A 23,393-nucleotide genomic window follows, 5' to 3' on the forward strand; every position below is an offset into this window, starting at 1 on the left:
AGCATTCAGGCATGCCTAGGACATTATATATAAAAGGCAAATGCAGCTGTAACACGAACTGTTGCATATCTCTTATCTCTCATTTTGAAAACAATTTTGGTTATAAGCACAACCTTGATTAAAATCTGTTAGGGTCAATGGGAGCCAAATAAAATTGCTTTATTGACCAGATAGCCCACAAGCCCCTTTACTGGCCAACCCTGTTCTTTATTCAACAGATTATTCTGGTTTCAGCTGATTTTCACTCCCTGATATTCCAGACTTGGATTCCCCGTAACTGAGGTATCTGTGCCTTGACTGATAATGCTTTTTCTAGCTATTGGAAAGACTAACACAGGATGCGACCGATGGGTTTAAATCGTGAGTGAATTGGAGAAAGTGAACGTTACGTGGGCTTTCAGAACCAGTGATGAAGTCCGTTAATTAATACGAAGGTGTTGCATTAAACTAAAAAACAAAAAACTATTTTCCTCCCACAGTAGACCGGTGAAAGGCATTTCAATAGGACTAGGCCTCCTACACACAGACATTCAAATTATGTAAATTTCTATCAGAAATGTAGGTGTATGGCCAGTGTATGCAAAATGTTTTTCAATATCTTATTGCTGTGTGGATGGGAACTGGCCAAATACAAGGCTATATGGCCAAATTTTGAGAGTCTTGCTTATCTGCTTCCCCTGTACTTTTCATATCAGGTGTTCCCGGAGGGACAAGTGTGAGAGGGCAGATGAACCATATCGATTTGCAGCCAGCATCAAGCAATGCATGAGCATCATTGTGCAACCTAGCAGCATCCCGGTTTCTGAGCACAGCCTTCCGGTAGGTAGCCATGGTGGGTGGTTGCTTGCTTGTTTAAAGAGCATTTCCTTTCTTTATTCTCTGAAGTACTGCTAGAGTATTATTAATTAATTAACTATTAAATTTCCATACTGCTCTTCACCTGAAGTTCACAGGATGGTTTAGAATATAAAACCTCAAAAATACATACATACAACAACAACAACAACAACTCTCCAAATACAGCATCATTATATGCAGCATGATGTGTCATCAAAGAAAATGGCACAAGAATGATTTTGCTTAATACTTCCTACTAGAGCAGCCTTCGCCAACCAATCCACCCCCACCAGATGTTTTAGATTAGAACTCCCACCAACCCCCAGCCACCACACATTGGCAAAGGCTGCATAGTAGCCAAAAAGAAGAAGTCCTTTTGCAATCCCCACCCTCAAAGCAGTGGGGTGGGCAGTGCAAAGCTCTAATATCTTTTCAACTTAGAATTGTGAGAAGATGGACGCTGTAAGGTTACTTACTCTGTATGACAAAAAAGAAAAAGAAACCCTTCATCTATGACATTGATTTTAAAATCATGCTTAGTATTGCCAGTTGCAGAGTTATAAAGGCTACTCCATAACCCTCTCAGAGGGTGGAAGCTGCAGTTCAAATCATTCTCTGTTCACGTTCAGCTGCTGGTGCTATAGCTCTGAAGCAGCAGCATGCAACTCAGTGATAATTGTCTTTTTACCGGCCACTGTGAGTTTGGCTTCTGGAGTGTTCCCACTGGTGGATAAAGAACCAAACCTTGCTGAGTTCTGCGTGTAGCATTGGCATCTGTTCTATAACCTTGCTGTGTGTCACCAATGGTTGGCCAACAAAAATGTGCTTGTTGTACACTGGGACCTGAGTGGTTAATGGGAATAGGCCCTAATCACTCATTTTGAATGGAAAATATAACCTCATTATATTTTCATTTTTTTTTTTTTATAATAATTTTTATTGATTTTACAACATAAACAAAAAACAAACAAACATAATGCGACTTCCCCAAACCTCCCCTTCACTGCATCCAAATTTCAAAATTTTAGCAATTCTTCATCCCATTTTTATATTTAATTCTCTTTAAAAAGAGTTTCTGTTTTATAAATTTCGATTTATAGCTGTAATTCTTAGTGTCCAATCCCCTGACATCTTAACATTCCGAAATTTTACAACAATTTTTAAGATAGATTTTAAATTTTTTCCAGTCCTCCTCCACTGTCTCTTTCCTCTGGTCACGGATTCTGCCGGTCATCTCTGCCAGTCCCATAAATTCAGTCACCTTGGTCTGCCATTCTTCCAGAGTAGGTAGTTCTTTAGTCTTCCAATACTTCGCCAAAAGGATTCTTGCTGCTGTTGTTGCGTACATAAAAAAGGTCCTATCTTTCTTTGGTACCAATTGGCCGACCATGCCCAGGAGAAAAGCCTCCGGTTTCTTTACAAATGTCCACTTAAGGATTTTCTTAATTTCATTATAGATCATTTCCCAGTAGGCCTTAATCTTTGGGCAGGTCCACCAAAGGTGATAAAAGGTTCCTTCACATTCATTACACTTCCAGCAATTGTTATTGGGCAAATGATATATCTTTGCAAGCTTGACTGGGGTCATGTACCACCTATAGATCATTTTCATTATGTTCTCTTTCAGGGCACTACATGCCGTAAATTTAATACCTGTGGTCCATAACTGCTCCCAGTCAGCAAACATAATATCATGACCAATATCTTGTGCCCACTTAATCATGGCTGATTTAACCGTTTCATCTTGTGTGTTCCATTTTAGCAGCAGATTATACATTCTAGACAAATTCTTAGTATTGGGTTCTAGCAATTCTGTTTCTAACTTTGACCTCTCCTTCTGAAATCCTAGTTTTCTGTCCTGCTTAAAAGTTTCATTAATCTGGTAGTAATGTAACCAATCTCGGACTTTAGGTTTCAATTTCTCAAAACTCTGTAGTTTCAACTTTTCACCATCATATTCTATAATTTCACAATATTTTGGCCAGTCTGTATCCATGTTCAATCTTTTTACCGCCTTAGCTTCCATTGGTGACAGCCACCTGGGGGTTTTACTTTCAAACAAATCTTTATATCGATTCCATACATTATACAATGCTTTCCTAATAATATGATTTTTAAAATTTCTATGTACCTTTACCTTGTCATACCATAAATATGCATGCCCGGTACTTCCTCCTCACTGACAGTTCCTTTCTGAAGATCCTCTTGATTTCTTTCCAAAAAGAACTCTTTATCCTGGTTTGTTTTTATTTTAATTTTCTTCCCTTTGAAGCTAAAGGACAGCCCTTGTGGAAATTCCCACCTGAATGGGATATTATTCTTCTTAAGTAGATCAACTAGTTCTTTAAATTGAGATCTAACCTCCAAAAAATATTTAGGAATATCCTTGAAGATTTGAATCTGAGAATTTTTAATGACCAAGGCCTTCTGGAAGTGTAGGTTCAATATTTTGTCTCTTTGTTCCTTTGATCCTAAGGTAATTAAACAATCTCTTGGCTTCTTCCCTTGCTTCCTGCCAATCCGAAAGGCTGAAGTTATCATAAATTCATCTTCCTCTCCATCTAGCTCATCATTCCAGAAGTCTTGAAATTTATCTGTGAGGAATTCCCCAAGCTTGTCCTCTTCCTCTTCTGGAACCAGTCTTAATTTCAGATTCTTACTTTTCCTTTCCAGTTCTAGTAGGGCTAATGCTGAATCATGTTCATGTACTTTTTTTACAATAGGCGCAAACTTTCCTTTGGTTTCTTCAGCAGTGGACCTAGCACTCTCAGCTATTCTCCTTGTTTCCGTAGATTCTTGAACCAAACGGTTTATAGAATCTGTATTAGATGAAATTGTTGTTGTATTCAGGTCTAGTCTTGTTGTCAACTCCGTCAGTTTCTTAGAGTTCTCTGTAGACTGTTTAGTAAGTTCTGCAGATTGCTTAGTGAGTACTTCTAGTGACTGATTTATTTTAAGCAGGGCCTGTGTCATTGACTCCATTGATGCTGCTGTTATTTTTTCTTGTGCAGCTGCTGCTCCTGATAAGGAGCCTCTTTTTTGAGCTTGTTTTTGAGCCTGCTTTGTTTTACTTCTTGTTGAAATCTCTTCTGGCGGGTTGCTCATAACTCAAGGTCATTCACACAGGAAAGTTGCAAGTGGAAAATCCCACTGGATACACCGTAATGTAACTAAAGCCCTCTAGAGGAGGAAATTGTAACCATCCAAAGGCACCCAGAACAAAGAAACAGAAAGTCCAAAGGCAAAAGTCCCATTAAAAGTCTTTAGTTTGTAGCACTTTACTGTTAGAATTGTAATCCACCAAAGTCCCGAGTATGTTTCAAAATAAGTCTTATTTTGTAGCCGCTGTCCTTTGACAGCTCACTTGACAGTTCCTTTTTTCAGGCGATCGCTGCTCCGGCAGCCTGGCCAGAAGTATCGGCAGCAGAGGTTTTTTATTCCTTATCCCTTTCTTTTGCAGGTTAAATTAATTCTGTTTCCTCCCCCCCTTCTCCTGCACAACAGGGGGGAGATCCTTTCGATGTCTGGTTTAATAAGAGTTAAAAGGAAAGTCCATTTAAACACAGCTTAGTCTTTTCATTGCTCCGTTAATCATGCAGTTCCGGGAGGCTGACTTCCTTAATTTTTGCCTTCCCGTTTTCAGCCAAATCTTCTAAGTTTTTTAAGTCCCGTTTTACTTTTGCGATCTTACTCACGGGTATTGTTGTTGCCAATCGTTGATTTCAGAAAGGAATCGGCGCTCTCCGTTAATGGCGACGCGGCTTCACTCCGTAAGCTGGGTAGCGATCCTCAGCACCGCGCTCACCCCGATGCCGCTCCGGAGCCTTTAAAAAGGCTCTTTCACGATGCCGGGGGGGCGCAAAGGTGCCCACCGAATCTCCTTGCTCACAGGCTTCAGCGCCTGTGATTTTAGGGGTCCCCCGCTTGCCGTAGCGGGTAAGACCCGAACTTACGGAGCAGTCCTGCCTCGGAGCTCGAGGCTAGGACCGCCATCAAACGCTGGCGCCGACCGGAAGTCAACCTCATTATATTTTCAAATGGCAAGTGCACAAAAGTTCCCCTGGTTGAAACCTGAGGTGCTTGCGATTTTATTAAAAGATTTGAACTGTTAGGCTGTGAGAAAATAGTCAATTTCACCTCTACCTCCTGGTATTATGACTCTTCAGGTCTGTGGAGCAACTAGATGCTAACTAGTGATTTTGGAAACAGTTGAAGAGCAGCGTGCCTCTTTGCTTCTCATCTCTTTGAGAAAGAAAGAGACTAAATGCTCCACTTTCCCTTTCCCTTCTCTCTTATGCAATGACAGGTGGTGATCTCTTTCCCTTTCTGCTTTTTGGTTTTGTTTTGTTTTGTTGTAGCTCAGCTTGCTGGTGAGAGACGCACCTGACCTGTCGACTGGTATCACTTGCGTATTTGGAAACCTCACTGAAGTTGAAGGCCAAGTTTTGGGCAACCAAATTGTATGCATTTCACCAGCATCAAAAGATGTTCCTGCCATACCTGTGGACCAAGGTGAGCTGGCTTATGATTTGAGGTACAATATAGGCAGGCAACCCATCATACACACTGCAGGAATTTGTGGCACAAAAGGACAGCAGCTGGATGGCTGGTGGGCTTGACTAGATTTAGATTTAGGCCTGCACTCCTGCCTTCCCTTGCAGTGATGTGTAAATAAAGTTATTTTTCCCAAGAGCAGGCAAGAAAGGGATATCAACCACAAACCTGGCATCCCAGTAATTCTACCCAAATTTATGTACCACACAAATTTAAAAGTCAGTCTCCAAGCCATCTGCTTTCTGGGCTCTGCATCATTAGGGGTCTCAGTCTTTTGTTATCTGAGGCAGGCCAGAAAGGAGGTAGTGTGGGTGTTACTCACACTCTGAAGTATGACTCAGTCACCATGAGTGGGTGGAGAAGTCTTCTAATTTTTGGGCTGTTGCTTTGCTAATGCCATGGCTGTCAAACTCTCTCTGACATACACAGTTACCAAACAGCTCATTGTTTCAAACTTGTTTTCTCATTGGCTGATTTCCAAATATCCATACTTTCTTCTTATCTGTTTTATATGCAGAAAACACTTAATGAATATGCACATAAATCCAGGCAGCCCTGAAAGTTCTGAACAGGGCTCAGCACAAACTCCTGTTGCAGTTCAACTAGCATATTCATTTTTCTGATGATTTCATCTCCTCCCCCTTTAATGCTGACTTTGGAGCCATCAGAGGAATACATTTCCATAAAGTATTGGAAGCATTATGCACACCTTTGTTCATATCCTTCTAATAAGTACCTGGAACGTATGTGAAATAATCAGGAAAGCATGACCTGTCAGTCTTAGGCACGGTATTTGTGTTATCCCAATGTTGTGGGAGTTTCAGCATCAATGGCACTTCATACAGCATTAGGATAACATGAGAAGCCCCTGGACCATGCAGCAGTGCAACCTGTCTTGTCAGTATTATCCTGGGGAAACTGAGTTATCATGTAGAAAAGGTGCAGCCTGGTATTCTTCTGCATGGCCCTCTACTTCTCACATAGCCCTAGTGGATAGGAAGGCTGCCTTATACCAAGTCAGATCATTGGTCCATCTAGTTTAGTATTGCCCCCACTGACTATCGGTGGCACTCCAGGGTTTCAGACAAAAAAACACACATCCCCAGACCTTTCTGGAAATGCCAGGGACCCACTGCATGCAACACAGGTGCTCTACGACTGAGCCACAGCCCTTCCCCATGTGAGTATCAGGCCTTGAGAGATGGTGACAGGACACAAGAGAAGAAGTGGTTTCTTAGGTATGCACAGTTCAGTCGTTTTAAGGTTTTAGAAGAGTGTTCAGAAGAGTGCCAGAAGAGTGTTTAGAAGGTGTTCAGAAGAGTGCCATTTACCAGTATCTGGAACGCATTAGGGATCCAGTGCTAAAGCACCAGTGGGATGTGACCCAGTATCCTCTTAGAGCAGGAGGCAGGTCACTGCACACTGTCACAGCTGAAGATAAAAGCCTTCTGTTTGGCTTTGAAGCTCTGAATTATGTTTGCCACATCCAAGTTAGAAAGAAAAAGTTGCAAAGATCTCACTGGAGTTGTGGGGAAGCAAACTTGCTTGCAACTCAAGTACAGGAAAATGGAGGAAAGATGCCCCAAAGATACTGAATGATATATGAGGAATCTGAAATATTATATCATTATGTTTCAATTATCTACTCTTTCTTTCTCCAGATTGGTTTGGGATAGAGCTGCTTCTGAAATCCAGAGAGACAGGCAAGATGTTTGTCAGCACAGAGTTCAAGTTCTACAACTGTAGTGCCCACCAGCTGTAAGACACCCTTTCTTGTTCTTCCTTATCTAGCAGAACCTGAAGGCTTTAGCAATAAAGCTAAATCTGTACTATAAAGGTTTCTCAGCACAGGAAAAGTCTCTGTGTGTGCAGACCTATATCTGTATCTATTCAGAAACAAGCCCCATTGGGTTCTGTGGGGCTTACTCCTAGGTAGGTGAGTATAAGATTGCAGCCTGTGTCAAACATTAGACTTGAAGACCAAGATAAGATGGATAAAGGTGCCCTGGCAACAATATCCACCACAATCTACACTAGGCAGAACAATTATTTCTCGAGTGTGTCAGGAAAACTATTTATTTATTTTTAGTTGCACCCATATATTATAAGCACAACTTGATTATCTTGTCACTAATGGAAGTATAGAAATGATTAGATACTAATGACAGGCCAATATAACATTCTCATAGCATGAAGGTGTAAATCATTATAAGCTGCCTCAAGCATTTTTGTGAGGGAGGCGATTCTGTAAACAGACAAAATAAATAAAGCCAATAAATCAAATTTTGTGGTATTCTGCTTGTGCAACTATTGATACATCTCATGTTAAGCCCTTATATACTAGCTGTTGGTTTTGAAGATCCTGAACCCAAGTCTTGCTTTCCTTAATTCTGTAACCCACAAGCTTGATGTTAATCCATCTCTCCCCAAAAGAGGTGAGCGGTTCATCAGAATGACTGCTCACCAGTGATATTAGAGCAAGCTAGGCTTGTCATCCAGGCGTCCAAAGTGATGCCATAAACTTAGCATAACTAATTGTTGGGAAAGTGGTCAAGCTGCCAGGGAAGCAGGAATTCTATGAAACAAAAGCTGTCCTAAACTGGGAGAGAGGTGGGAGTCATGAGGGGGGAAATCCAAACTGAAATTCCAGACTGCTTCAGCGGAAGGCAAAGAGGCCAACAGCAGGTAGAGAAAGAGCCAATGGCAAGCAGAGTTTTGCCCCCATTCTCCTAGGGCACCACTGAGACTAAGGAAAAGGAAGCTGACAGCCAGTGGTTGTAAGTGAGAAGGCAGGCAGGTAAGGGATGGCTGACAACACAGTGAGGTTAGTGAGGCAGAGTCCTATTTGCCCTAATGGAGCTGCTGGCACTGGAAACAGGCATGTTCATGTTTGACAATGGGAATAGCCAATGCTTCATCTTAGAACTGATATGCTAAGTGAAGAAAGCTGCATTTCGATCGTGGAAATGGGAGCTGAAAAGCAGGCGCCACACAGATCCCTGCCAATCTGAGAAAGGGGGAGAGAAGTGGGTCAAATAAATGAGTAATTAAATATGCTCATACTGCTTAATATTCCTACCCCACTCAGATTTGCATTTGTATGATTAGAATAAGCTTCCTTAGCTATTAAGGTCATTACAGAGGAATCAAAAGGCAATTACAATTGAGAATATAAGATGGAAGAAGATGGTTAATGTGTGTTTTAGCACAGTAAGGGGTGGGGTGGAGGGAGCTGCCCACACTCTCTAGCTTGGCATTGAAGTATCTTCTGTTTGTGAGGTGGTGAAATTCCTCATAACTCATATTAGCTTTTTAGATTAGATTAGTTTTCTCAGTGGTAACAGTGGTAACTAATAGATCATGCTGACATTAAAAATATCTGCCTGTCCATACTGGCCTAAAAGAAACAACCTCTGATTGTCTGTTCCATTGCCATTGCTTGCTATGGGAAAACAGAACCAAAGGTTTCAGTGCCATGAAATGGGGAAATTAGCATGAGGAATTGAACTCTTACACCACACAGATGCTGTTGGCCTCTGAAAATATAAACTTCTCCCTTTTCTCCCACGTTGTTTATTATTAGAAATAGAAGAAATGGCTCTTCTGTGTGCTAGAAGCAGAAATGCTCATGATTCAAATGCTGTTTAGAAGTTTGTCCCTTTGGGAGCAGCTGCTCTCAAAATATCCCAAGGCAAAAATTGGATAAAAACACCATCTCAGTGACAGGCAAAGAAAAATTGCATGCATTGCAGAGGCTAACCAAAGCCCTGGGCAGATTCTGAAGCAATCATAGCTGTCTTTGCTTGAGCTCTAGCTGACCCACTAGATGGCATTAAACTATTGCTCGTGCTGTCACATACCAGTTATAGACAGAAACTTTCCAGGTAAGTGGCTTGCCAGCACAATGCCCATCTGGAGCTACATGAAACCTGTAACTCTCAAGACAGAAGGCAAATTTATACCAATCTGCCACCAGCAGAGACCTGGGACAAAATTATTTTTTCCCTCTGTGTGAATACTTAATTGTATTCCAAACCATTTGGCCACATTGTAAACTTTCAGCTCTGATACTACAACTGTAGAGAAAAACCCTCAGTACACAAACAGTGAAATTGACCACTCTTAATTTTGCATTGACCAGTTGAGTTATGCAAACCTAAGCTCTGCAAAGTTAAGGGAAGGGAAGATAGTCATTGTGGGCCAAAAATAATTTGACTCAAATTATTTTGGCATGGTTTTCCTTTTTCTATGTGCAGTGGTAGCTATCACTTGCAATTTACCATACAAAACCAGTAGTCATGGATCAGAGGTTGAACACACTAGGATGCCTTAGGCAAGTCGCTATTCCCTCTGACTCAGTCCTGCACTGCACTATGGAGATAATAATACTAACCTACCTTACTGTGTTGTTGTAATGTTTATTGAGATTATGTATGTGAAGCACTTAGAACACTTAGAAAGTGCAATATAAATGCTAAGAACAGTGGTTCTGCGGTTTGCGAACTTAATCTGCTCCAGAAGTCCGTTGTTAAACCGAAACCGTTCTTAAACCGAGGCTCGCTTTCCCCAATGAGGCCTCCCGCTGCCAGTGCCCTTCCACTGTTTGTATTCTGTTCTTAGACCGAGGTAAAGTTCGCAAGCCAGGACATTACTTCCGGTTTTACAGAGTTTGTAAACCTAATTGTTCGTAAACAGGGCTGTTTTTAAACTGAGCTACCACTGTATTACTATTGCGTCCTATCATTGGCGTAGGCCTGTCGGCATAGGCCTGCAGTGCAGAAACATTATTTTTTCTTAATTCTTAAGTTTTATTTAGATAATTTCACATTATTCTGCAATCCCACTGCCCATCTGTTGATTTTAAATTTTGACACTTGCTAGAAGCAAGGAAGAAAGACATTTGGCAGTCAAGGCTGACATTAAAAATGAAAAAGGCACAAAACTGGCAATATCATGGACATAAGAATGTAATAAATATTCACCTAGTAAATCATATTTAAGGGTTAATTATGTTAACCAAATGTGTAAATGTTTAATGAGCTTTCTATCATCCATAAATTTTGTTGATATGTCAATAGTATCATTAACTGGCTCTTCAGTAATAATTATACATTTGTCAATAATAAACACATTTGCCCAGACTGAAACCTAGAGGTCCTTTATTCCTTTCTTGGCAGGTGCCTGTCTTGTGTGAACAGTGCTTTTCGTTGCCACTGGTGTAAATATCGAAACCTCTGCACTCATGATCCCACAACGTGTTCGTTTCAAGAGGGGAGGATCAATGTCTCTGAGGTATGAATACTGGGTTTAAAGAGCAGCACCTTTGAGTGCTGTTCTTAGATGTTATCTTCATGATGGTGCCTGACTCTTTCCCCCCTCCTTCCATCCCCACCCCTGAAAAAAAGTCTCAAGATTTCCCAAGGTGAAAAGTAAAGGTGAGTAGTTTGGTTGATGAGCTCATTTCAGCACCAGGGGTAGGCGGGCTAAAAGTAAATGGAAGGTGCGGGACTACTCAGGTGCATAGCATGACTCAAGTCAAAGATGGATGTATATTTATAAGCAGAAGGCTTGTGAAAAATTCTCTCTATTGGAAGCATGGTAAATAGCACCTATTTGATTGATGCAAAAGATAATGATCCCTATCATCTTCTATTCTAGCAAAAATTGGGTTCTGTAACGTTAGGCGGCAATGTACCATCTGCTTATTCAAGCATAAATCTCAGAGAAATAAATGGGGTTTATCCATTCATAGCTGGCAGGATTCCACCACTTTACATGAATTGTCACAACCATGCAGTGCATATATGTTTACAATGTGTACTTCTGACATGATAGCTCAGTCACAGAACTGGCAGTAACAGGCTTTACAGAGTAATTGGTGCAGAGTAGTTTAGAGAAGGTAAAACTGTTGTATGCTTCATCTTCTGTGAGCGATGGAGAGAAATTTTAGATGCATTGTTTCTTATCAATGTTTTTACTTGAATTGTGATTGATGTTAACCCAAATGTACTAACCTATCTGTAAATATAAACATGCTTGTAAATACAGTTGTACCTTGGAAGTCGAGCAGAATCCGTTCTGGAAGTCCATTCGACTTCCAAACATTTGGAAACCAAAGTGCGGCTTCTGATTTGCTTCAGAAAGCTCCTGCAGCCAATTGGATGCCACAGAAGCCCCATCAGATGTTACGGTTCCAAAGAACGTTCACAAACCAGAACACTCACTTCTGGGTTTGCGGCGTTTGGGAGCCAAAATGTCTGAGTACCAAGGCATTCAGGACCCATGGTACGACTGTAGTGGTGTGGATTCATGTTATGGATATCTGCTGTTTGTCTCTAGGCTGAAACTAGGTAATCGCAAACATGAACACCCTGAAGCACAGGTTTGAAGGTCTGCTCCCACATTTATAGGGAAGGGCCATAGCTGAGTGGCTGAGCCTCTGCTTTGCATGCAGAAGGTCCCTGGTTCCATCTCTGGCATTTCCAGGTAGGACTGGGTCCTTGAAGAGCCCCTGCTAGTCAATATCAATGGCCTGACCCCATATAAGGCAGCATCCTTTGCCCCTAAGAAGGGGCTGAGTAAAGGGCAAGAGAAAAAGTGCAGCCAGGTGGCTATCCTTGCTGCAGGGAATAGCATACCCAGGCACACCAGCTCAACCAAGCATGTCCTCCTCTAAGAGGAAGCTCCCCTCTCATCTGTTTGCTAGCAATATGGTGGGAACACTATCTATCATCTGTCTATCTGTACCAGCTTTTTGCCTAACAGGCTTCTGAGGCTGCTGAGAAAGAGTGAAAATTAAAGCATGATAAATATAAGATTCTTTTTAAAGGCAGTTATGACTTATGATTGCTAACAGTTTTAAGAGCTACCATGCTTAACCTTTGGGTCTCTGTGCAGCTGCCCCACGTGGCAGGCTACTGAACTTCACATTGCAGCATCTGCCTAAGGTAGTTTAGTATACTCTGCCCCAAGACTGATCCCTCCAAAGCTGACTAGTGGAACCTCCTGGACAGGAAGCACCTGAGGCACCTTCTTATTCCCATTAGTTTTTCCCAAGCAACAAGATCTTCCTGAGCATTTGATTGTTCCTTTATTATTTAGTTGCTCTTCAGTCCTGACTTCTGGCTTACTCTTCAGTTCTACTTCCTAGTTTATCCCTTAATCCCGACATACTGAGAGGGTCTAAGCATTAGTGTTGGGTTTTGCTAGAGATCTGAGGCCCTATCAGCTGCCAAAGGATGTCAGGTCCTGATGCTGGACCTGGGATTCACAGGTTGTTCTATTTATTAGGGAAAGTGTCTCATTGAAATTTGACAGCTGCGTGACCTTTTGAGTTTTTGGTCATTCTCTGGCCGAAAGCAGTTGAACCTGAAAGGGCCCGTTTTGTAGGTCTTGTTATTAGAGTAATGATGTCCAGGTCTTGTTATGGATGGAGATTATTTGAGGGCTGTGCTGAAGAAGTGCTATACCCTTCTAGCTGAGAAGAGTGAGTATTTGAGGGAGGAATGAGGGACAGGATACTATCCATGAGATCAAGGGAACACTTTCATTTTCCTTCTGACATTAAGAACATTAAGCCATCAGCATTTTTAAAACATTGGAGGTGGAGAGTGTCTACATTTTGGTTGAAAACCTCACATATATTTGACATTGCAAACAGGAATAAGTGGTTGTCATTCAGCCTCATAAAGATGGAGCCTGACCAGCAAGGAAATGAGATTGAAGAGGGAAAAAATGTTCAGCAATAAAAGGGACCATCAAGTTTCCTTTCTTCTTATCAAGTAATGATGCTCCATGCTGCATCAACAAAAAAAGCATCAAGCTGAAACAACATGTGTGCCTTCCAGGTTAGAGAAGATGCCAGGAAATAGGTAACATAAAACTAGACATAATATATGTATATACATGAGCAGGGCTTGGCAACAGACAGGCATACATGATTGGAAGCCGCCACTGCCTCGCTTCTGCCTTTAACCAAAAGTGACACCAGGTGGCTTATACTGTTTGAACTTTTAAGTGTTTCATCAGAAGTGAGAGAAGACACTCGAGGGGTTCTCAACTCTGGAGACAAAGCTAAAGCTTTAAATAGCTTGATACAAAGGAAGAAGCATCTTTCCAAACTGGCAAGAGGGAGCTGTTATCTTTTATTTTTCCTGTGCTTTAGTGAGGATGGATTTTCCTTCCTATCTGGTGAGGTTGCCTGCATTCCCTTTGCTCAACTTTGGAATTCGGTTTCTGCACTTTGAAGGCAGTGATGTTAAAGTTCCCCTCTTTTGTAGGTTTCTCTTACTACCCCCAGTGGGAGGGAGGGAGAGAAACAGGATTTGTCTAGACCAGGAAAAGGAAGCGAATGAGTGGCACAGCTGGGAATCCAAATCCAGAGGGAATTCTGGCTCTGTGTCTTTTCTAATTGCTATTGCAAAACCTCTTCATGGTTTTGAGCAAGACATTCCAAAGGGCCATTTTCACATTGTGCTAAAGTATCCTAAAAGTCTGTCAATGTGGAAAGTCCTGAGGGCTGCAGAATTATGCTAATTTTTGTTACCTATTAAAAATATATTTCTAGGACCTAGTTTGGGGAAACCAAGGTGCTTGGAAATTCTGCCTGTCACTTCCTGCCTGTCCTTTATAGCTGGCAGAACTTCTGTTAAGCACTCTTTTGTTAGCTTATGTTGAGCAAACTATGCTGTTATGCTGTTCCTCTTTGCTCAGCATAGGCATGATGACACAAATGAAACACTGTTCCTCTTTGCTCCACATGCTTATGTGCTTACACTGACCCAACTAGCTCAGCAGTCTAATTTGCTTAGTCTCTCTGAAGAAAATAAAATGCTGTTTGTCAGAACAAAAGTGTAATCCAGTTATTCTGTTGCAAAAGCCACTTTGTAGATAGTAATATGGAGGGGTGGGGTCTCTGTAAGGTTTCTATTTTCAGCACCATCCTGTTAGCAAAGCTGTTCTTACATCTGCCTTAATATATTAGCAGAATATTCACACACAAATAGACGTTGTTAACAGAAGATGCATTGCCCTTTGGAAGCAAAGCAAAAATGATAATATTTCAATCAAACTACTTTCTGTCAAAGAAAGAAGTATATGCACAGTCTCCCACATGGATACTTGCCGACTGCACCTCAGCATCAGGATGTGAGTGCAGCATCCTGCCTCCACAACCATTTTAATGCATTAGTTAACACATCTGTTCTGAAAGGTTAAAATCATACCCTTTGTCAGATGTTAACCAATGGTAAGAACCATGACATGTTGCTAGCAATTGCTTGTTTGTGCCAGTGTGAAGGCAACCTGAAGCCTTTAAAGTAAGGTTATACTTTGCAAAATGACTGAAAAAGTGGCACTTTCATGTTTCTCCACTTTGTTCCCTGTTAATGCTCGGAGGCAGAACTATAGTTTACAATCACTCAAGTAAATTTGCACTGCTTGGTTTCTTTTACTGTTTGCACTTTGGCAGAATTAATCTTTAGCACAGTTAAACAACAGTGCACTTGTGCCTGTGCAAACCAACCCGCCGTGCCATCAAGGAAGTGAAATACATAATTTGTCTGAGGGATTCACTGACAACAGTATAATTCATCTTGTGTGAATCAGTTGTCACAATATTTGTTGACAGAAACATTTCTAGCCTACCTTTCCATCAAGCATCCGCAAGGCAGCTTACAATATAAAGTTGAAGAATTTAAGAACAAATGGCAATATAAAATAGCCACAAGAGAAAATTTAACACCCCCTATTTTCTTCTCAGTGTTGCTGCACCCTCACTTTACTCAAATTTCTGCCATTGTTTGAAGCAGCCAGTTTTTTTCCCTTTTCAGTGTCCCTCTCTCTATTTGCTGTACTCAAATCTCCCTCTTCCATTCCAGCTACTTCATGTAAAGATAAAGGATGCAGAGCCGTCAAAAATTCCATAGTATTTTACTCAAACCTCTGACTTTGTTTAAATCCACCATTTCCCTCTCAGCTCCCTCTTTTACTGACTTTTTAACTTCTGCCATTGTTTTAAACACTTCCCCCTCTCATTGTCCATCCCTTCTTGCTCCTAAGCCATGGCCACTGCTGTTGTGCAAGCTGCCTTGTCTTTTGCCTTCTCTCCAACCCTGATTTCACGCAAATCCAGGATTGTGTTGAGGCACTCCAAAACCTCCAATGGTGGCTTGTGTGATGACATTAACATTTTTATTATATAGAGACATTAGGATAAATATTAATGCATAATTGAACTAACTAAACAGCTCCCTACAAAAGCCTTGGTGAAAATATATTTTTAGGCAGCGCCCCAAAATAAGCAATGTCAGTAGCAGCTATATCTTGGAGAAGAAATTTCCCAGCCAATGTACCACCACAGAAAAAGTTCTATCTTATGTGGTGGAACTATAAGGTAAGGTAAAGTAAAGGACCCCTGGACTGTTACGTCCAGTCAAAGGCAACAATGGGGTGCAATGTTCGTCTCACTTTTCAGACTGAGGGAGCTGGCGTTTGTCCACAGTCATGTAGCTTTCCAAGTCATGTAGCCAGCATGACTAAACTGCTACTGGCGCATGGAGGACCATGATGAGCGCCAGAGTGCACAGAAATGTTGTTTACCTTCCCGTTGCAACGGTACCTATTTATCTACTTGCACTGGTGTGCTTTCAAACTGCTAGGTTGGCAGAAGCTGGGACAGAGCAACGGGAGCTTACCCTGTCACATGAATTCAAACTGCGAACCTTCCGACTGACAAACCCAAGAGGCTCAGTGGTTGAGGTTACAGCACCACCCGTGTCCCTGATGGAACTATAAGACATCAGGGTGATATAAGGAAAGGCATTCCTTCAAATAATGGATCCAAGTCTTTTATGAACCAACATAGGATAGCAATGATATCATGCATGTCTTAATGTTTCATCCAATTTCTGGGTTGTTATTTAATTCCTGCACATGGGCAACAACCCAATTATATTTTTTTTGCCTATGAATGTCTTCTGTTCAGGCGATTCTCCCACAGCTCAAAAGAAACAAAAGAGAAATAAAAATTAAAATGTAGGGAAGGTGGACTACTGTGAATATACAAACACTGGCTTGGAAAGTGGAAATAGAAGCAGTGTATTCTCACCATGAATTCAAAGTTAACATGAAGCTCAGCATCAAGAGAAGACGCAGTTTGAGATTGGAGTGTGGCCTAGAGACTTGCCATCTCTGTTGATAAATTGAACAGCAGTGAACCCAGCTTGAATCTAAGATCCCCACATTGTTTTCAGTGATAGCACTTAGGGGGGGAAATCATTTTATTGTAACAGAGTCATTGGAATCAAGGAAACCCTTGATGCTAACAGATCTACATTTAAGCAGAGAGCAGACATGCCATTTAATGGGCCACTGTCATAGCAATCCATAGGTGGTCAAACAAGACTTCTAGGATGTAGTTTCCATTTGCTTTTCTTCAGGGATTGAAAAAAATGCACTACAACATTAAATACTTGTATACTAGTGTAAACTAGTGTATACTTGTTCTTATTAATATTTTGAGAAATGGAGTTAACCAAGATTAAAAGAAAAGGAACATGGAACATATCTGCACCCATAAAAGCAAGGGATTTGTCTGATGAAAAGGGCTTATAAGAAAGGACCTTCACCTTGGATGTCACTTTCAAATTAACCCTATAACATGAAAAATTTATGTAAGAAAAAGAAAGTTGTCATAAAGCTGTGCTTGGGTGAGATTTATGGTAATAAAATAGTTTAAATGGGGGAAATCTTCAGATGACAGAGAATATATTTATATATTTCCCGTAGTCTCATCCCAGTGGGAAGATAGGAGAAAATAAATTCAATTGTTCTCCCAAATTTGAACATCACCATTCTGCTTTGGTGTTCAGTTTGTACAGATAATGTTGCTTCCACAGGGGTGGCACTGAATCAGGCAGGTGGAACATTCACAGGCTCTGGAAGGTTAAACTGGAGGTGTGTTCTGTTTCCTTTTAGTGGAAATGTTTAGGTAATATTATCACCTGGATAATCCCCATTTCTGATCGTGTTTTCAGCCTGTTTTGAAGTTTCTTGTAATTATAGTCATTGTCAGCAGCAGCAACAAAAACTGAAGCATCTGCCTGATCTTTAAATGCCTAGATTTATTTACTAGAGGTTGGAGTCCAAAGTCTTGTAAAGAGTTAACTGACTTATTCATGAGTTTTTGCTGATAGATTTTGCATATGAACAAAACATTAACATGGGCACATGTTTATGTTAAACAACACAGGAAAACAACACAAAAATTGCAAATGCACCCACAAGGCTTTTCATGTGCATGTTTCCCTCTATTTATTAGGCAGTACAGTGTTGCCCTGCAAGACGAATGCCTCGCAAGACGGAAAACCCACTAGACAAAAGGGTTTTCCATTTTGGAGGCACTTTGCAACACGAATTTCCTATGGGCTTGCTTCGCAAGACGATAATGTCTTGCGAGTTCCTGCGGGTTTCTTTCCCTTCCCCCCCTTTTTCTAAGACGCTAAGCCGCTTATCAGCTGATCCGATAAGCCGATAAGCCGCTAAAAGCCGATAAGCCGCTAATAGCGCTAATCCGCTAAGCCGTCAATGGGCTTGCTTCACAAGACGAAAAAACCGCTAGACGAAGAGACTCGCGTAACGTCTTGCGAGGCACCACTGTACGTGGAACCATGTACATGAAAAGACCTGTGCATGCATTTGTGATTTTTGTGTTATTTTTCTGTTCAGCATTCCTTTTTCCTTCCTGGGTAGAACTGAACCACCAAAACATGTTTTACATTTCTTCAAGATTGAAAGGCAGATTGTAGCTCTGTGGCTGAAATGGAAAGACTTCAAAATCCAGCTAGGTGCATTATGGGTTTCGATGGTTTGTAGCTTCATACTCTGCTGAAACAAGAAATCCCCTACTTCTCAACTGAAGTCATGTCTAAGTTCTTTCTTGTTCCTGCAGGTTTCTTTCCCTTCCCCACCAAGTCCATGAAATCCCTTTTGCTCCCATAGAAAGGGAGCAAGTGTACACATTGTAGGGTTGGTTGGCAGAGAGACAGAAGAGAGAGTTTGTTGAGGTGGCAAGGAGGAGGCAGAGATCCTGTCCCTACCTTGGCTGCAGAACCTTTGCAATGTGGGGCTGGGATTGAGGTTGAATTCATATCACCCAGTACTGATCCTGCAAAGGAGCCCATGAGGCAAAGCAGCATGGCAAGTAAGCTGTCAAAGGCAGATCTAGGGGAGCATGACCAGTTTGTTTACACTGGGCATAGAGCTTCTGGAATACCGAAGCTTGCACTGCAACTATTCTATCCGATGGAAAGTTAGAGATGGGGGGCACTGGATTCTGGTGTTGCACAGGGCACCACTGCAATTTGAGATGCCAAGGGCCCCCACTGCCTGGTGCACTTGCAGCTGTTCGACTGGTAGGATCCTGTAGGAGGCACTCAGTTCCCTTCCCCCAGGGGAAGGTGTCTGTGAGGGTCTTGGCTCCAGTTCTGTGTTATGACAGCCCTGATGCTATGACATCTGCTTCACTAGTACCTGCCTGCCATTCCCAGGTTCAGTGCTTTCCCCATCACCAGCATTAGACTCAGAGCCATGGATCCAGTCTGGTTCCTTAGCTGGTAGAATGGCAGCCTTTCCTTAGTGTCATCTTCACTGCTAGGCTTTGGGGTCATAACTTCTCTATAACTATTGTCCAGATATTGTGAGATCTTTCTGTATGTACAATTAAACTAGGTAGGATTTGTAGTTTTACAGCAGCCATTTTGTGGCAGTGCAAATGATACTTTCTTGAATTTCCTGTTGTAGTCACAAACGCAAATAGGTTGGAGACCTAGGATGTACAGCACAAAACCTAAACGTCCTGAATATCTGTCTCATTTAACAGAGCTAATTAACATTTCACTTCACAACACACGCAATTTGTAATCTAATTCATGAATGTGCCATTAGCATGAAATATACGGCATGTTTTGTTGAATTGCAATTCTTGAAGAGACCATATTTCTGGAAATGCAAAAATCTCTTCTTTTAACACATTTCCTATCATGTAAATTGGGTTTATACTACCTTTTTCATGTTAGGGCAAAATGTAATAATGTAATACATGAAACCAAAACATTGATTTAGTTCTCATCTGCACATCCCTCTTGGGAAATGTCTTATGTAGTTTCACACAGTGCAATTGATGTGTGGTTTTCTTTTGTGGCCTACCAAAACATTGTTTGGGTTTTGGGGCGGGGGATTCATGTCCTCAGAGAGAAAGCAATATCATTTCAGAATGCAATCCTGGAGGTATGCTGAAAACAAAATCCTTATGCTCCATGTCTGTCAGTCTTTAAGGTTCAAATGTAGCTTTAAGCGCTTGTTGTTTTGCCTTGGTAGAAATGCTGACCTCGTCGTTTTTTAGCAAGCTCCGTTCAAAAGACTTCAGAAATACCTAGCAGCTCAAATTTAGCAAACCACCTAATCTAGAAGTTCCTGCTCTACAAGGCAGCAGCAGAGGAGGCCGCTCAGGCGCCCGGGGCAGCACGAAATGCCCATAGGGGCTGGGTGCACCACGGGGCCTCCAGAGGCTGCCTGCCTCCTCCCGCTCAGCCACCTTACAGCTGGGGGGGGAGGCAGTAGGCGAACCATTTGGGCAGCACGGAACTTGCGTGCACCCAAGCCACCGCATCTCTCCCAGGAGAGACATGTGGCTTGGGCACACTGCAGGCCCTGTGGTGAGTGCCACCCAACATTTTGTCACCCCCCTCAGTGGTGACACCTCAGGCGGCCCACACACCCCTTCCTCCACCCCTGCTACAAGGTTTATTTATATATCATTTCAAGAGCTGAGTTTGCTGATACATAGGGCAGTGTTTTTGCAACATAGCTCAGTGCCTAATTAATCATTCAAAGAAAGATTGGATGGAGACATATAAAATAAAGCAGCTTGTCAAAGAGCTAAGCTGTGGTGCCAAATGCTTTGCAATTTCAGCTATTGGACTACTTACCATAATTGCCACTAATGCCATTTAGGAAACCTCAGAGAAAAGTGTAAAACATACCAGAGCAGATTCAGAAGACTAGATATCAAGATAGGAGGGAAGGAGATCAGACGTAAAACCAGATATCACTTGCTCAATGTAGAGTCAGTGTTTATTGCCAGCTTCCTAGATCAATTGGGGGGGAGGGCTGTTCATTAAGGTCCAAGAGTAGCAAAAATACATTAACAGTTTCTTTAAAGAAAACAGTTATTTCTGGAATATTATGTAGATGGCATCCAGAGAAATACGGGAAAACCTGTCCATAGATCTGACGCCATGGAGATGATATGTACCACTACAAAATATGCATTCCAAATTGTAGCTTTGTAGTCTGATTGACTGCTCATCTATTTTTTTTCCCTGCCAAGATCTTAGATATATTTTGTAGAAATTATTTTGCTGAACTTTTCCTCTGTGTATGAAATTTATTCATTTCCCAAGATGGAAACCTGCTTCAGGTGGGGATTAAAATAAGAACTTTGTGTTCCCTGAACTTTCATTATCTGATTTTCATTATCCTAGGCTGGCTGTTAACTTAAGCCAGTAGCAGTCAACAAATTACATTGTTAGCTATCATCAAGAGGTGACAAAAAGAATGTCATACTCTTTGTTTCCATAATGAATTTTTCCTCTCTTTTTTCCCTATAAAGAAGGATAAAGAAGCCAGTATCAATTTTTCCCAGTTCTCCTGAGCTTGTCAGGGAAATGATTTATTGTTGATTAGATTTGTGCTGCATATTGCCTAGAGTTCTGTTGTGTGTGTGGTATTTTGTATTCTTTATTTTTTGAGGGAGAGGGATTTCAACCTCAAGGGGGGGGGAATAGATTTTAAAATTTACTAGCAGTGGAACATTCCCTCTCTCTCCTCCCCCTGCCCTCCCCTTCACAACACTTCCAATCTATCCTGGAGGGCTGGGGGGAAACCCCAAGCAGATTTTTTTGCAGGAGGAGGCGGAGTACACTGGGAGCAGATTAGGAGGGAAAGTTCATTTGCTTGTGTAACAACTTTGTGTTAGGATATTTCCGTTCCACCTTAAAAGGGAGGAGGATGTTTGTGTCACAGCCTGCGTATTTCCTGTTCACAGGATGTTTCTGTTGTGTCAATGCTTTCGTTTTCTCTCTGTGCCTGAACACGCAAGCAGGCAGTCATGTTTTTTCCTTTGTTCTGACCAACGCTGAGTAAACTTCTAAATACAGTGGTGCACCGCAAGACGAACGCCTTGCAAGACGGAAAACCCGCTAGACGAAAGGGTTTTCCGTTTTGGAGGCGCTTCGCAAAACGAATTTCCCTATGGGCTTGCTTCGCAAGACGAAATGTCTTGCGAGTTCCTGCGGGGTTTTTCCCCTCCCCCCCTTTTCCTAAGCCGCTAAGCTGCTTATTAGCTGATCCGCTGATAAGCCGCTTATCAGCAGATCTGCTAAAAGCCGCTAAACCGCTAATAGCGCTAATCCGCTAAGCTGTCAATGGTCTTGCTTTGCAAGACGAAAAAACCGCTATACGAAGAGCCTCACGGAATGGATTAATTTCGTCTTGCGAGGCACCACTGTAATGCTCTCCTGCGTGCATCTTTCGCTGTACGAATTCTGCTGATAGAGCGTGCATCAGCTCTGGAATGTGGCAAGCTATTTTCTGGAGCTCATGTCGCTAATTGCTGATACTGTATCTACGGGAGATCGATGGATCGTCTGGAGGCGACGTGGGGGCCATGATGGGCTTTATCTCCCTGGCAGTATCCCAACACTTTGTTGGATACAAGCCAGAATGGCCTAGGTTTGTTTGCACTGGAAAGAAGATGCTGCTTTATACCAAGTCAGACTTGTGTTTGACTGAGCTCAGATATCTGACCAAGACAGATATGTGTTTGACTGAGCTCCTGTGATCTCCTAATGATCACTACAGTGGTACCTTGGTTTCCAAATGGCTTAGTAGTCAAACAAATTGACTTCCAAACGCCACAAACCCAGAAGTAAGTGTTCTGCTTTATAAATGTTTTTCAGAAGCCGAACTTCCGACACAGCTTCTGCAGCTTCTGCTTGAGTACAGGAAGTTCCTGCAGCCATTCAGAAGCCACACCTTGGTTTTGAACGGTTTCAGGAGTCCGTTTGACTCCTGGAATGGATTAAGTTTGAGAACCAAGGTACCTCTATATAGTTTCACTTGTACACACATACATCTTCATTATATTGGGATCCTTCCCTTTTACAAATTGGGCTTTTCTACACAATTTCCATGATTTTGTCCTTCCTCCTGCAGCTCTGTAGTGTAAGAGTTTTCATTTTGTTTTGTGTTTGTTTGTTTTTTATTTTAAAAAAACCTGCTGTGAATCTGATTGATTTTTTAAAAAATGTAGGCTGTGGAGTTTCAGTAACTTGGCAATGGGGAGATTTGCAACAAGATAAGAGAAGTTACCAACACTGTGTTTGGGAAAGGAGCACAAGAGGGTGACTCACATTTTAGGGCAAAATATTGACAAGAATCAAAGGCATAAATGAGATAAAGCTGAGGTTGCAGGTGCAAAGGGACATATTTACTCAAAAGAAATTGGCTGACATGAACTGCATTTTAAATTATTTGTTATGTTTAATCATCATGGTAAAACTGAGCTTGTCTGTTTGCAAAGCAAAGGCCAGAAAACAACGTGCAATAACCAGTTGGATTTCTTAAAGGAATATGAGATTACAGCAGCTAAATTCGTTGGCTTCTATTGGATTTTGGCTTTTTAATGCCAAGTTTCCAAAGGATCACATTATTCTTTGGATTCAACCAGTTAAATTAGCAATTATCAATGAAGCCATCCACAATGAACAGGGAGAGCAGAGTTTTAGATCACATGCCAATTCTGTTAGTGTTTATCAATGTGCATAATTAGCTAATGCTTCCAAAGATGCTTGAGAGAAGACAGCCTGTAAATAAGGAGCTTGTTGCTGTCCCTTGGGTTCCAAATCTTCTTTGCTTAGAAAGTCATTCTCAAACATTGTGAC

The 23,393-nt window shown here is 41.7% G+C and overlaps 1 protein-coding gene across 2 annotated transcripts in view; it reads left to right on the top strand.

Moving 5' to 3' along the window:
- Nucleotides 1-23,393, top strand: part of PLXNA2 (plexin A2) — a 418,876-nt gene that overhangs the window by 255,821 nt on the left and 139,662 nt on the right. For both annotated transcript variants that reach the window (XM_081864876.1, XM_081864877.1), the window contains exons 6-9: nt 696-819; nt 5,196-5,349; nt 7,053-7,149; nt 10,569-10,683. In XM_081864876.1, coding sequence (XP_081721002.1) covers nt 696-819; nt 5,196-5,349; nt 7,053-7,149; nt 10,569-10,683 — 490 coding nt within the window. The remainder of the gene's footprint in view (nt 1-695; nt 820-5,195; nt 5,350-7,052; nt 7,150-10,568; nt 10,684-23,393) is intronic.

This window comes from Podarcis erhardii (assembly GCF_964252035.2).
Source record: "Podarcis erhardii genome assembly, chromosome: 6".
Lineage (NCBI taxonomy): Eukaryota > Metazoa > Chordata > Lepidosauria > Squamata > Lacertidae > Podarcis > Podarcis erhardii.